This window comes from Lichenostomus cassidix, chromosome 2 (assembly GCF_008360975.1).
Source record: "Lichenostomus cassidix isolate B80296 chromosome 2, HeHo_3.0, whole genome shotgun sequence".
NCBI classification, from domain to species: domain Eukaryota; kingdom Metazoa; phylum Chordata; class Aves; order Passeriformes; family Meliphagidae; genus Lichenostomus; species Lichenostomus cassidix.
In genome coordinates this window covers 123025004-123039284 of record NC_139482.1, presented here as the reverse complement: position 1 = coordinate 123039284, position 14281 = coordinate 123025004, and the positions used below count along the sequence as shown (strand labels likewise).

Sequence of the window (14281 nt, the reverse complement as noted above, 5' to 3'; positions counted from 1 at the left end):
GCAATTTGATCAAGAACAAGGTTTCTTCTTTTTTTTGGCTTGACAGCTGCTAGGATTATGTTTCATAGAATGCCTACAACTAATTAAAGACTCACGGAATCTTTTTTCCCCCTGACTTTTCAATTGATTGTGATGTAGCTTGTGATTGTAGATTGCGATTGTGTTTGATATGAAACCTCACAGCAAAATCATGGTGATTAATGAGGTTTTGCTTCCCAGACCAAAGGACAGTATGGAGTGCCATCAGAAGCTGCTGTAATGAAGATGGAATTTTATTGGTTAGATGGTTAATTACTATAGGGATTAATTGGAAATGTTACTTAATGTGTCTTCAACTTGGATGCATGATGTATTTATATAAATATATACACACACACACACACACATATATGTATACATACATTTCCCCTCACTCCTTCTTAGCAAACAATCCTAATTTCTTTCCTCTTGTATTTTAATATATTTATTTAACTTCTTTTTTTATTATCTGTAAAGATATTTTACCTCTTGAATAGAGAAGTAATTGTTCTGGGAATCCACAACCATTCCAGCATGCTGCCTCCCTGCAAACTGGTCTCTCTGCAATTAGAACAGAATTCCTTGATTCTGGCAAACTTTAAGTGTCATCTACAAAGACTCAAAATGGGAAATGTTTTGCTGGAAATTATGTTGCATTAAAAGGTGTTTAAAGTGATCTTACTGCAAAGCACTAAGGACCAAGAAAAAATGAATCATTAAAGTGAGTGCATCATTGTAATACAGATAATATCATCCTCCTTCCTTTCCCTGAAAGCAAAAGTTGAGGAAGATCATAGGGGTGTTTGTGGTTCATATAGCAGTTTGGCAGAGTTTTGGTTTCTGGATTTGGAGGGGGAAGAGGCGGCAGTGTGACTGGATGAACATTTTTATCACTCCCTTCTCAGCACTCCCATGCTTTGAAGTGATAGCCTTTTTTTCCCAAGCTCTGTTTCTGGGCTTCCCATCTGTCTTAATGTTCAGGTGCAAACGAGCAGCTTACTTCTAGTTCCATGGTATCTGCAACCTGCCAGCCACGGTGGTCCCAGTTACTAGGGACAGAGAGGTCAAGCAGGGTACAGGGGAAGAGTTCATACTTGCCATGCAGTCATTTTCTCCACTGTTGTTAACCTTGCTTGTGGCTGCACCCAATGCGCTCAGAATGGGCACTTTTAAATCTGATCCAGAGAGTAGTAAGGGAGGGAGCCTTTGCATTGGTCTTGAGCATCTCCAGCACTTCTGGAGTTTCTGTGACAGATGAATGAGACACCAGAGTGTGCATGGACTCCTGGGCAGGGTTGTGTAGGAAACACTGGTCAGGACATAGCATTCTGCGCCTTGGATTCTTTCACAGAGTAGTGGGATGTGTTGTTTTCAACAGGTTTCCATCTCCTGTTATAGCAGCAGTTGCCATTATATTGAGCTTTAATACAGCTTGGTAGAACAAAATATAATACGCCTTTGGTTTCCTTCCTGTAATTGGTGAGCATGACTTTAGTGTCCTCTCATCAGTTTTCTTTGTGCACTGGCACAAAAGAGCTGTGTGCTAATGTTAGCTACTGTTTGGCAGGTGTGATGATTGACTTTTACTGCTTTATTCATCTCAAGGGCTGCTGAGGAGTGACTCGATACCTGAGGTTGGAGAGGATGCTGCTGCTACAGTCGGTATGGCAGAAACACTCTCAGAAGAAGAACAGGATGAGCTAAGAAAAGAGCTTGCCAAGGTAATTCTTTCCAAATAGCTCTTAAATTTGTTTTGATAATGACAATCTGCGATAATGCTGTCTTTGAACATACAGTTAATGCTTTGCATAGTTATTCTGTGAGTGTCTAAAGCTGGCATTCCTATGTATTGCACAGAAAGAAAGGAAGGGTGTCAAGGAGAAAAGAACAGCCAGTTCTGGTGATGGGAATTAAGCTGGAAGTGCTCAATGTACAAATCTTAAACCAAGATGCATAAATACCTAACCTTTTCTTTTTTTTTCTCAGGTGAGAAAGGGGTAAAAAAGCAGTCAAAGATAACATGGTTGGAAGCCAAAACCCAAGTATTGTCTCAACTGGTGGAGAATAGCTAAAGTTGTTTTTTTCATGAAGAATGCTTTGTAGTAGTATCTGTGTAGGCACTGTATTGCTAATGTCTAGCCATCTTCTTATTCTTGTCCATAACAGAATATTTTTAAGAGTGAGAAAAGGTAGCGTTCTTTGAAGGACAGACAGGCAAATATTCAAGCCTGATACATGCTGAAGTCAAGTTTTTATTAAGCAGCCAGTCTTTTTTTTTTTTTTTTTTTTTAGTAGCTCTATGTGACTTTAGGACCCTTATGAAAGACACTAACTTAAGCCTAAGGTTGGCAGACAAAGGTTAGCTGTGAAATTAGCACATTTAATACTGTCTTGTATTTGGCAGTCCTGAGTATCATTTCGTGCCAAAGATGGTGAGGGAAAGCTGGTCCTGCTAGGATATGTCATGCTGGACTTGGGACAGATATGCAAAACAAAGGTGCATTAAAGATACTGTATGGAGTACAGTAAGGAGCTGTACTCCTGTAAGGAGCTTAAATGAGTGGGCAGCCTGATACGCTAAAGTAGGGTGATCTTGCCTGGATGAGGAAGTAGGATTGGAGATTTGCCTTTGCCTTTGTACATATGGCCTTAGTGCCTCTGTCACTTCTATATAGCTCACAGAACGGCATTGTAGAACTGTGCTGATCTCTCTGGTCGTGTTTCCAGGAGACAGTGACCATTTGAGTAAAGAAGGAAGTATACAAACAATCTGGTTTTCTAGTTGCAGAGCAGGTGCTATGTGTTTGTTGTGTGTTTGTGTGGGTTTTGTCTGCTCAGTCTGCCACCATTTCCACACCTGCTCTGGAGAAGGCACTTCATGGCTGGATTGAAGTCTGCAGGTGCTGGCTTAAATCACAAAAAAAAAAATCTTTCTGTTCAAGCAACAAGATAAAATTTGTGTATGGGTCAGACATTCTCTCAGCTTCCTGATACTAGTCACACATTGGTATCTCTTCTGACGTGGAAGTAGAATACAGGCTTGGCAATTGTCCCAGGTTTGACTAATCTTCAACCTTTACATATCATAGGTAATGATTTCTAACTATGCAGTCTTTTAGTTACCAACTCCTTGTACGTATTCCAGTAACAGAGCTAGCTGCAGGTAGATTATTTTCTCACTAGCTCTTATTGTAGTCTATGTTGGATTTCCCTTTTAGTATTTGGAATGACTGTGAGGCAGTGTTAAAAACCTGTTAGCCCTCCTATTACTGATGTTTACTAGATGCTTTAAAAACATACATAGTTAAATGGTTGGGTATATTCCTTGTTAACTGTTAACCACTTGTTAACAACTCTCCTGCCACAGGTGGAAGAGGAAATCCAGACGCTCTCACAAGTGCTAGCTGCCAAAGAGAAGCATCTAGCAGAAATCAAGAGAAAGCTGGGAATTAACTCACTACAGGAACTAAGGCAGAACATTACTAAAAGCTGGCAAGATGTTACATCAACCACAGCGTATGTATCGGCTCATGATGATTGTTTAGGCTGTTGAAGTGAAAACTGTTTAGATCTTGTGTCACATCTAAACACTCTATTCCTGTGAAATGAGATGAGTATAAATAACACATTTAAGTTGTTTTAAAACTTCTCTGGGTAAATCAACATCATTTTTTTAAAAAAGAACACTGTTAGCCATATCTCATGCAAAAGAAGAATGACCAAAATATGGGCTATTCTAACACACTTCTTTTGTCTGACAGATCTGGGATACCAAGGTGTCCTAAGTCCAACAGAATTCCCTTCTTTTCCACCCTGCAAAATTGTTGTAAACTAAGCTCTTGCAGGAAGAGTACAAAGTTTCAGTTACTGCTCTTGCCAAACTACAGTGTTAGCTTAAGGTCTAGAGTGAGTTACCTTCTGCAATTAATGACTACACAGAATGCAACCAGATGTCCTCAAACTTTTTATGCTGGATTTTATTGACAGAACTGTGTCGTACAAAAATTTGGACACTTGGCACCAAAAATAGACCTTTTCCAGTGTGTGCATATTGTTGTTTTCTTGTGTTTTGTTTTCTTTTGTATTTTTCTGAATTTTTGGTTTTTTTTGTTGATTGGGGTGTTTTTTGTGTGAGTTTATTTTACATTTTTGTAAGTCCTACAATAGCAGATAGGATCTGTTTTGAGGCAGGGTAGTAGGTGCATGTTGGTGAACCTGGGCTGAAGTCAGAGGTGGCTGAGATGCTGTAGCCAGAAGGGACTGCAAAGATTGAAAATAATATCTTAAGTAGGTTTCCCATTAGCTGAAGTGTACCTCTGCATTTGATACAAATGTATACAAACTAAAAGGTTCCTTACGTGTTCTATTAAAATAGCTAAAAACTAAATGTTTTTTTTGAACACAGATACAAGAGAACATCAGAAACCCTGTCTCAGGCTGGTCAGAAGGCTTCTGCTGCTTTTTCTTCTGTTGGCTCAGTCATAACCAAGAAATTTGAAGATGTCAGGTAGGTTTCTTTAGCTTTTCCCAAGTAATTGCATTTTTTATTTAAGCAGGTAATCATTGCAATAAATTTTTGCTGATAACATACCTAGTACTTCTAAAAGCTAATCTGTCAAAAGCCTCAGCAACTGTCTTAGGGGAGGTAAGAGACTTGCTGCAAAATCTGCTTGTATGTCCTCACTGATGCTGAGGAGTTCTGTGGTGTTTATTTTACGTAGGTGAGAAAAGCAATGTGTGCTACTACCTGCACTGCTGCTCTTACTTTTCTAGTGTGATTGCAGGTGGCACTGTCTCTGCCTGCCTCTGTGAGATGCACATAGCACTGTCATTTCTGCTCTCTTTCTCAGCTTGTGGAATACTATATTTAAACAACCTATATCTTTAACTCTTTGTGATTTGTATTTTGTTGTTTGGCTCTTTTTTTTTGTTTTGTTGTTGTAGGTTTACTGTTTTTAATTTGTTTGTTTTTTGTGGGTTTTTTGTTTGTTTGTTTGTTTGTTTTGTCTTGTGTGTGGACTCCTTCCAGGTGTGTTTTATTTCTTTCTAAGATGTTCTGCCTCATAGAAGTGGCTTGATTTTATTACATTTTTAAGAGACTATTGGCACTTTTTATTTCTTAACTGTTGTTGGCATGCAACATATTTTGACTTTGTGCCAAATGACACAGCCCTTCCTGCACATTAGGTAAGTCTGCCAGTCATTTTTAGAAGTATTTTGAGCTGCTTGCAAAACTCCTGCTGGATGCAGTATAATCAGATGCTTAGCTTACAATTCCTTGATTGTATAATTCTTATTACAGGAACCTATACAATTATTCATCTCCACAGATAATTTATTGTTGTTTAACTTATTTTTCAATTACTGGGCAAATAAAAATTCACATGTTCTCACAATATTATTGCATTGGAAGCAGTGTAATAAAATCAGCCATTTTAAAGTGCTGCCATTAACCTCTTGCTTTTTGAAGTCTAGTGAGAAAACATTTTTGAGTGCAGCTACATAGTTACATATTTTTCTTCAGATTTATCAGAACTTCCTTTCTCTCTTTAATGCTTACTCTGGCATTGTGCAGACTACAGGCATTTTCACATTCCTTTAGGTAAGGTGGGCGCAAGAATTGCTTCTGAAACTAAGCATGTAGTCAGACTGTCTCCATTAAAATCTTTAATTAAAAGTTTTGTCTGTAATAGATAATTTCTTCTTTTCTCTAGTGTTAATGTAAAACTGAAGCTCTCTTAATGTCAGGGAAGATGTTGCTTCATGTTCAGCTGGTAACTATCTCAGAACATGAAATCTTGAGTATACATAATAACTACTTAATCTCTCTTCTTTGTAAGAAAGAAACCCACTAAAATGATTCTGCAAGGTTTTTTATCAAGAGACAGGATATGGTGTTGAGGTCAATGGCATGCAGGATTCCTCCTTCTTTGTCTGTACAGTGTTTGTGCTGTGGCAGAGTAGAGATTTCTCCCTTTTTGTGTCTATTACAATGGCTTTTTAGCATTGTGACTCTAACCAAATTATTAGAGTCTAAATGTAAAATAGTTTATACATTCTTTGTTCATAGTTTGTCCAGTGAAACTGGAGTTGATTACTTTAGAAGTGCCAGTGCTTTAGTTACTTCATCTACATTACCTTTGATCTGCCTATCTATGCAAATATTCAGTGTTCTCAGTAGTTAAAATTCCTGTGTAACAACTTCTGCCCATTGTCTCTCAGCCCATCTATGCATACCTGAGTCTGACTTAATCTTTTCTGTACTCTCCCGCTAAGTAGCTAAAGACAGCAGTAGATCTCTATAAAGATGTTGGGATCTGGCTCCTAGAATACTAACTGGAAGCGGTTGTCCCAGGAGAGGAGATGGGCAGAGGCACAGGATGCTATGAGAACTCAGAATCTGAACTGAGCTCAGTTTGTTGAGGTGTAAGAAGAGCAGCTGATGTTGTCTTGCCTAAATATGTCCCCTTTAGCATCAGTGAGACAATGGGAGCCTGGAAGACTTCTTTGTTCCTTTTGGATGCAGAGCTCAGCTGTTCACTTAACAGGAGTCACTTTTCTTCCTTAAGACTTTGGTGTTCCCCAACTAGTATTAGACTATTGCACTGGACAAGGACAAGCACAGACTCAGAGCGCTCTTCTGCTTCAGGAATACCTTAAAAGAAGAGCGTCCTAATTACTCCAGTTAGTGGCTCTGTGGGTGTTGTGTACTCTTTATCAGAAACTGGGCCACAGGGAGGGAATGTAACAGTACCAGAGAAGTCTACACTGTTGGTGTGCTTGTCAGGGAGAATCACAGCAATGGAAATGCAAAGTATTATTATAAACTCAGGAATAGCTGGGTTTGGAAAACAAAACAAAAGTGTGAAGAATTAGTGCTGTTGAAGATCTTAGTTGCACTTAAAACAAAAGATTAAAAGCCTTTAATTTTTTTGTTTTTCTTGAGAACCAAATTAATCTGGGATTTACCCAATGAATTTAGGTCCCAGGGTTATATGACTGCTCCAGGGCAAGTGTGAGCTTCAGAAAGGTTTAGATGCCTAAATTCTTTCCTGGAAATGAGAGTTGATGGGTCTGATACTTACTTGAACCAATATTGAATATGCAGGTGCATTTTTATTCCTAAACTCTTACATGGTGGCTTCATTGTGGCTTCACTTTCCCTTGTATTGTTCTAGTTGAGGGACTTCTGAGCTATACTGGTGTGATTTCTTCAGTGTTGGACTATTTCTACATATTCCATGCAGCAAACATCACATGCTGGTCTTCATTCATGCAATGCAAAGTGATTTAGTAGGTAGTTACAAAAGGGAATGAGGCAGCTGATGGAGCTGTGATTTTGGAAACTGCTGAAATGGAGAGGAAGGAGGACTGGTAGTGCAATGTCAGTGCATTTTTGCTTCCTTCTTGTATTTGTTTCCTCTGCTCTTTGTTATGATGCAAATGAACTCTGCTCCTCTTAATACCTTTATTCTCTTTTATAAGAATGTGTTGATGAGCTAAGCTTCCTTGTGTAGGCAACATCAGTATTATGTGCAAGACAACACTAGTGCCAAGATGGTGCTTCTGAGCAGTCATGACTCTGCACTTGGCTCCTCTTGCACCTCATCCATATGATGGGGTAAAGTCCATCTTTGCCTTGTTCTGAGATTGCAGAATAGCTTTCTTCATTTGCTTTGGAAGTCTGATATATGATCACAGATTCCTAAATACCATAACTTATCAGCGTATCAGCTGGAAATTTAACTATTAAAAAAAGTAACTAGCTGCTGTGTATGTTAAGCCTTGTTTTCTAGGCAGGGACTCCAGCATACCTCCTTGTGCCTTTTCAAAATGTGAGGCAGTGAAGAAGCTTTAAAAAAGTTATTGTGTAAAGGATAAGAAAGCTTTAATGCAATAAAAAATACATGGACGACTGGAGAGCAACTTACTTTTTTATTTATTGTCTTTTTTAAGCTAGGGGTTTGCCTGTGAGCATTGCAAAGAGGGCTTCTCTTTTTCAAACTGCCCAACTTGATGGCCTAGTTGAGTGAGTGATTTAGTGTGGCATTCTGTCATTTGGGAAAAGAAATACAAGTTCTCTTCTTCATAAAGGTGTTCAAGGCTTAATTAAGCCTCTTTTCACTACTTGAAGAACAGGTGATTTATGTTAAAAAAAATCAACTGCATATAACTAGTTCAGTTCTCTTGCAAACCAGACCGTTGGGTGATAAAACTATGTAATATCTTATGGTGTCATTTTGCAAAATGGATACTGAGTGTATACAGAAGTGTATTGTACAACAGCAAGTAAATTCTTCATGAATGCCTGGACAGTTAGTCTATTAAATGATCTCTGAGGTTAAACTAAACTTTCATAAACACCTGTTAAAAGATCTGTAATATACTATAGTTGTTTTTGAGTGTGAGCAGGTCTACAGTTTGTAACTATATGTATTACATCATCTTTAGCCTTAAACTTCTTGCAGGGAGAAGCATCTGGCAGCATGAGGGGAATTGACTGAGCCAATATTGACTGAAACTAAGTTAGTGTCAGTGTAGTTCTGTAATAAAACCTGCCATGTAGCAAGACAAGAATTTGTAGTAATCCACATCACAGTCAGGAATATAAATTACAGTTCAGAAGACAATCAGCTTCTCTGTGTTCTGGAAAAGCCTGTGTAAGCCAGCCCATCCATAAGAATGAAACACAGGAGAATTGGGGAAATAAATGAAACATGGCTCTGCATTACTGATGTGTGTCAGGAAAATATCAGGCCTTGTGTATCTGATTCCCAGCACACTGTAACTAGAAATCAACCTACAGTTGTGCATCTGCCTCAAGGGATCCCAACCCAAGGGAACTTTTTATGTGTGTTGCTTTTCTTCCTATGACTGTGTTTCATTGATGAGCCCTCAGAAGGAATCTCCTAAAACTTGTTCTGCAATAAACACAAAACTCTCTTTCTTCTGTGAATGTATCTCACATTGATTGTGCTGTGATATTAATGGAAAGCTTGGAAGTGGATCTTATGAGAGAGTTGTTTACCTTTGCTCCTCTCCTCCCTCAAAAACTGTCTGGAAAGTATTCTCTTGAAAGACATCATAAAGCCCAGACAATTTTCGACATTCCATATATATTTGCGAAAAACTATGATCATCATTTGTAATAGTTCTAAGTTACTGTTGTGGTATTTGATAAGAAACATTTAACATGTAAGGTTTGTTTGTATTGATCGTAAACAGTGATTTTCTGTATGGAACTAAATTAGATACCAGGTAATCTTGAGGTTTTTTGGGAGCTCCTTAATCTATATCCAGTCACCTTTTACGAGTAGATGTGTGTTCTTGCTAGACAAACAGTAACTGAATATCAACACTGGCAGGTTATAGATATCCTCCATGAATTTTAGAACACAGGACTAGGACTTTATCCCTGCTCCCAGCATAAATACTGATTGATGTGACTGCTTTTGCTGGATAATGTATATTAATGAGTAGATAATTTGTATGGAGGAGTGTGAAAAACTCACTGAATTGAAATGGAAGCCTTCTGGATGTAAGGAGAATTCTTTCAGTAGGAAGATTCTTTGACTGATAAGACTTCTGAGTGTTTGGTTTCTACTTGCTATTGCCAAAACTGTAAATGCAGCATGACTCCTGTTGCTTGAGAAACTTAAGGAGTAGACAGACTGTTGCAGCTAAGCAGAACAAGTACTAACAAGCATGGCACTTGAATCTTTCTAAAAGGGAAAAATGTTGTTGTAGCTTTTGCTCTGATGTACTTGTGTGTGTGTGTGTGTGCATGGCTAAGCAATTTAAAAAAGCAAACCCAAGCAATTACTATCTAAGACTGTGTAAGACTGTTTGGCTGTTTACCAAAGATAGTTTATGGAAGTCAGCTCTCTAAGCCAATTTCTTCTCAATGTAATACTTAAACTAACTCTTTGCTTTCTTTTTTCTTAATGCTGGCATTTAGTATACGCTCCATACAACATTCAATTAGTATGCCTATTATGAGGTAATGTATGCATAATCTAGCTGTTGGGTTTATTTCTTTTTAATGTATGGAATCAAGTCAAATTGAACTTAAGTCAACTAACATTGTTTTAAAACAAACACGAAAAAACCCACCCAGCTTTGTAGTGGATTTCCTGTACTAACATGTAGGATAAATTCTGTTTTGTTTCTGCTCAATGGAGGTGGTTATCAAACATCTAGAATGTGACCAAGTGCATTTCCGTACTGTTTGGAAAACTATAACAGCTTTTCCCTGTCTGTTAGGATGTAATGCTACTAAGTGATTCCAAGTTTGAAAGGCAGTAGCTTGGCTTATGTTTTGAAGATGAAAGTGAGTGAAAAAAATACTGTGGATTCCCAAAAAGTCTCTTGGTGATTTGGGGTGCTTGCCTTTTCTCTCCCCTTGTTTGGCACTGTGTCCCTCCATCTCCTGAGAGAGTCTGGTCTGATGCATGTGTCACTGTGTGCTCTCCCAAAGGAAAGAGTGCTGCTGTGGGTGACCTACACAAATGCCAATCAAAGGGAGAAGTGAAGCGGTAGACTTCTTTTGAAAAACACCCTCATCTCTAATATTTATATAATACATTTTTGAGTCTGCTATGAATCTTTAGTCCTGGTCCACTGAAGGCAAGCATTTTCCATCCTACATAAAGGCAGAAAAAGTGTACAGAGGGTTGCACAAATTTGCACATGGCAGTGACAGCTACTGGGAGCATTAAAGCCACTCTTCTGACCCTAATGAATTATACACTGGCCCTCAGCATTGCAAATCCCAAGCTGTCTTTATATGCAGAATTTACCATTTGTCATTACAGCTGCCTCTGGCACTTAAAGGCAAGGGAGAGTCTCCCTTAAATTTAACATGTTAGCAGAAAATGCCACTGTGAACCATGTTTTATTAATTGAACATGTAGCAAATTAAACTGAACTAGTTTTCCTATAAAAAGCGAAAAACTCTGACAAGCTTTCTTCAGCAATAATGTATTAGGGTAACCAGAAGTGATGACGAAGATTTTCTGAACAAATCCTTTAAGCCAGAAACGTGTTTGAAATCACTGGGAATAACCTAAACCTAAAATACTTGCTAGTTCTCCCATGTTGATATGAAGGATCCCATTGGTGGACCTGGCAATGCTTACTTGCCAAAGATGGAAGCGAGCATGCAATTTGAGTATGTTTGAATTTTAATTTTGTAGTACTTGGGGAGATCCAGATATAAACTATTTCTAGGCTATCTTTAAACAGGGCAAGAGCCCCAAACAAAACTTGTGTTGCTCTGGGGAAGAATTAACTGTCAGCTTGTTTTGTGATATTTATAGGTTAACTAGATGTGGTTTTAATTCCGTGGTTCCTTTTTTATTATTTTCCTAGAAATTCTCCTACTTTCAAATCCTTTGAGGAAAAAGTTGAAAACCTAAAGGTAAGTATTACTAAAACACCTTGGTGATTGTGGAGCTGTGGATGTGGACAAAAGACTGAACTAGACTCTGGACAGCCTATTTTTTAGTTACTGGTAAACTGTTGAAGAGGTGCTTAGATGAACATCTTTTTAAGTACTGTGGAAATGGTTTCTCTGCCCGATGATTTGCAAATAAAATAATGGGCTGCCTGCACCTTGTATAGGAGGTTGCCTTTAGAAGAACTAATAGCCAGCTAACCTGCCCAAACAGCTATTATTAGGTATCCAATATAATTAATGCATAACATTAGGTATCCAAAACTGTCTAGGCTTTTATTTCATGCCTTTCTAGGGACTAGTATCCTACACAGGAGAATGGCTTGGGTGCATCTCTCATTTCTGGCATAACAGAAAAAGGCCTTTGCACCTTAATTTAAACTTTACTTACAAAAACCTCAAGTGCCAGAAACCAACATTAATAACTTCTCCAGGTAAAAACTCACTTTAAAAATAACTAATCTGTGTATTTGGAACTAGATTTGACTTTTCTCCTGGGCACACTGGGCTGGATGAGAGGCATGGAAATGATAGCAAGGGGAACTAGGCCTTCTCTTGCAATTGATTTGCATTAACACCCCTGCAGTCCCACACGGTGTGTGCTGTAGAGGGAAATAAAAAGACAAACTTGTTACCTGGGGAAAGTAAAGTAGTTTCTCTGCTCTGCCAAAAATCTCAGGAATTGCTTTTGAGACTCAAAACTGTTTGAAGTTATTTCTTGAGAAATAGAGAAGCAAGTTTTAACTCTGAATCTCCCAAATACTAAATGGCTTGAAAGGGTGCATATCTGTATCCATTTGTAAGTGAGGGCATGTCAACCTTTGGACTCTGGAATCAGCCCTGGAATATGGGCTGCTTCATGTATCTCAAAGTCAAAGGGAGAATGCTGTGTTAATCTGCTGGTGAGTGTTTCCTGCCAGATATGTAAAGATTTGTTTAAAGAATATTGTGGAGGTCTCTTAGACCTAGAAAAGTTGCTTTGTTGAAGAGAGTTATTAAACTCCTGCTGAGGTACTGGTTTTGTACAGTTAAGCATATCTGGCATGCCAAGTAACTACTGTGTTATGTTGGGGCTCTCTCTCTCTGTTCTAGTCTAAAGTTGGAGGAAGCAAACCTGCTGGGGGAGACTTTGGAGAAGTTCTCAACTCTGCTGCCAATGCCAGTGCCACAGAAACTATTGCAGAACAGACAGAGGAAGAGACCCACTGAGATTCCTGCCTCTGTCCTGCTACCCACTGCCAGATGCTGCAAGCAAAAACCAAGCACACTTGTAACATTCTCTGCGCTCTTTCCACCTGATGTGCTTTTATTTAGCACGTAGTTATTTTACCACATTAACTGATACCAAGCTTGTTCGTGGGTTCAAAATATTTTTGAAACTAAAATACATTGTTTGGGGTTTTGTGTGGGAAGGGGAATTTCTATGCCTTTCAAGCATTTAAAGGACTTACCTGTAATTTGAAGGCAACCTTTAAAATATAGCAATGAAAAAAACCCTCTTTTGAGAAGTTAATTATATTGTACAGATACTGTTGATATATCGTTTCTTTTCAATCTGTAACTACTGCTCAACTTAATCCTTATGAATCTACTGCTGCTGCCAAACTGAAGCTTGTTAGTTTGCTCCCTTGTGATTGTTTCAGTGGAGTGTTGCCTACAAGGGTCACTGGACTAGGAGACCAGACAAGGAGGAAGGATCACTTCCAGCTAAAGAAAAGACTTCAGTTCCAGCAGCCTTTACACAAGTTATAGCAGGATCACACATGGGTAGGAATGTACTGTCTTATGAGTGTGTTCCTCATACAGCAAGTGTGGATAGGTAATACAGAACATCTAAAACTTACCCATTTGTCTGTGCATCATCCACCTAGGAAACTTCTGACCAATGCAAATGGAAGCAAGATGTCTCATAGTGCTGGTTTGGTTCAGTTACCATAACATTTTCAGTCTTGTTTTTTGTACAGGATGTCGCTGTGGTAAGGTAACACTCTTCTGAACATTTGACCAGTCTCAAATAGATTCATTTTCATTCACATGTGGTGGTATCACATACACATGAACAAAGCATGGACTGGAAGAATAAGCCTGAGCCCAGAAATGGTTCTTTTTTAGTCATCAAGCGAATTGCTCCTAAATCCTAATGTTTACCTGTAGGCTGACCCTTGAAAACATCTGCTACACCATCTTACTCTTCTTTATGTGTTTAAGGCCTGTACCTCAAGCAGCATCCCTGTTCCTGACCCCAGAAGTCTGGTTTGAGAGGTGCACAGTGTCATCATTCAGCATAGCTCTCTTAAAAGATCTGTCCTCCTACATCTTTTGTCTGCTATACTCTTCAAATTTCTTGTGTTTTGTATGTTTCTGCCACAGGGTTAGAATGTTTTATCACTGTGCTTAGAACTGGAAAAAAGTTTTGCTACGTTTGTGTGGAAACCATGAAACTTCATCTGCCACAGGTGTCTGGAGGAAAAAAGTTGGCTCCTGACAACCTTGCTAGCATGTCAGATGTAGAATGTATGCTTAATTACATGTGAGAACCTTAATAAAAACCTGTATGTGAGGAATGTATTGTTCTGTGAACATGGAGGATAATGTAAATAAGTAAGGAAATTTTATTTCTAATTGAAACAGTCCTCTAAGTCTGGTTCAAAGCAGTGATGATACATACTGCTGTAGTGGGGGGAATCTACGTGGCTGAGCTTGACATGTCTAGAGAAGACTAAGCCTAGGCTGCCTTCTAGTGGCTTATATAAAATTAGAAAGTCACAGAATTGTTAGAGTTGTAAGGAACCTCTGGAGTTCATCTAG

General features: G+C 38.6%; 1 protein-coding gene across 4 annotated transcripts in view; it reads left to right on the top strand.

The window, feature by feature from the left end:
• TPD52 (tumor protein D52) overlaps positions 1-14037 on the top strand; it is a 40855-nt gene extending 26818 nt beyond the window's left edge. For 2 of the 4 annotated variants that reach the window (XM_085053088.1, XM_085053084.1), the window contains exons 2-8: positions 1624-1739; positions 3386-3534; positions 4424-4525; positions 5594-5620; positions 9977-10018; positions 11389-11437; positions 12566-14037. In XM_085053088.1, the coding sequence (XP_084909214.1) occupies positions 1624-1739; positions 3386-3534; positions 4424-4525; positions 5594-5620; positions 9977-10018; positions 11389-11437; positions 12566-12682 (602 nt within the window). In that variant the 3' untranslated portion in view covers positions 12683-14037. The remainder of the gene's footprint in view (positions 1-1623; positions 1740-3385; positions 3535-4423; positions 4526-5593; positions 5621-9976; positions 10019-11388; positions 11438-12565) is intronic. The other 2 variants (XM_085053085.1, XM_085053087.1) reach the window with 2 other exon arrangements.
• Positions 14038-14281: the final 244 nt, after the last annotated feature.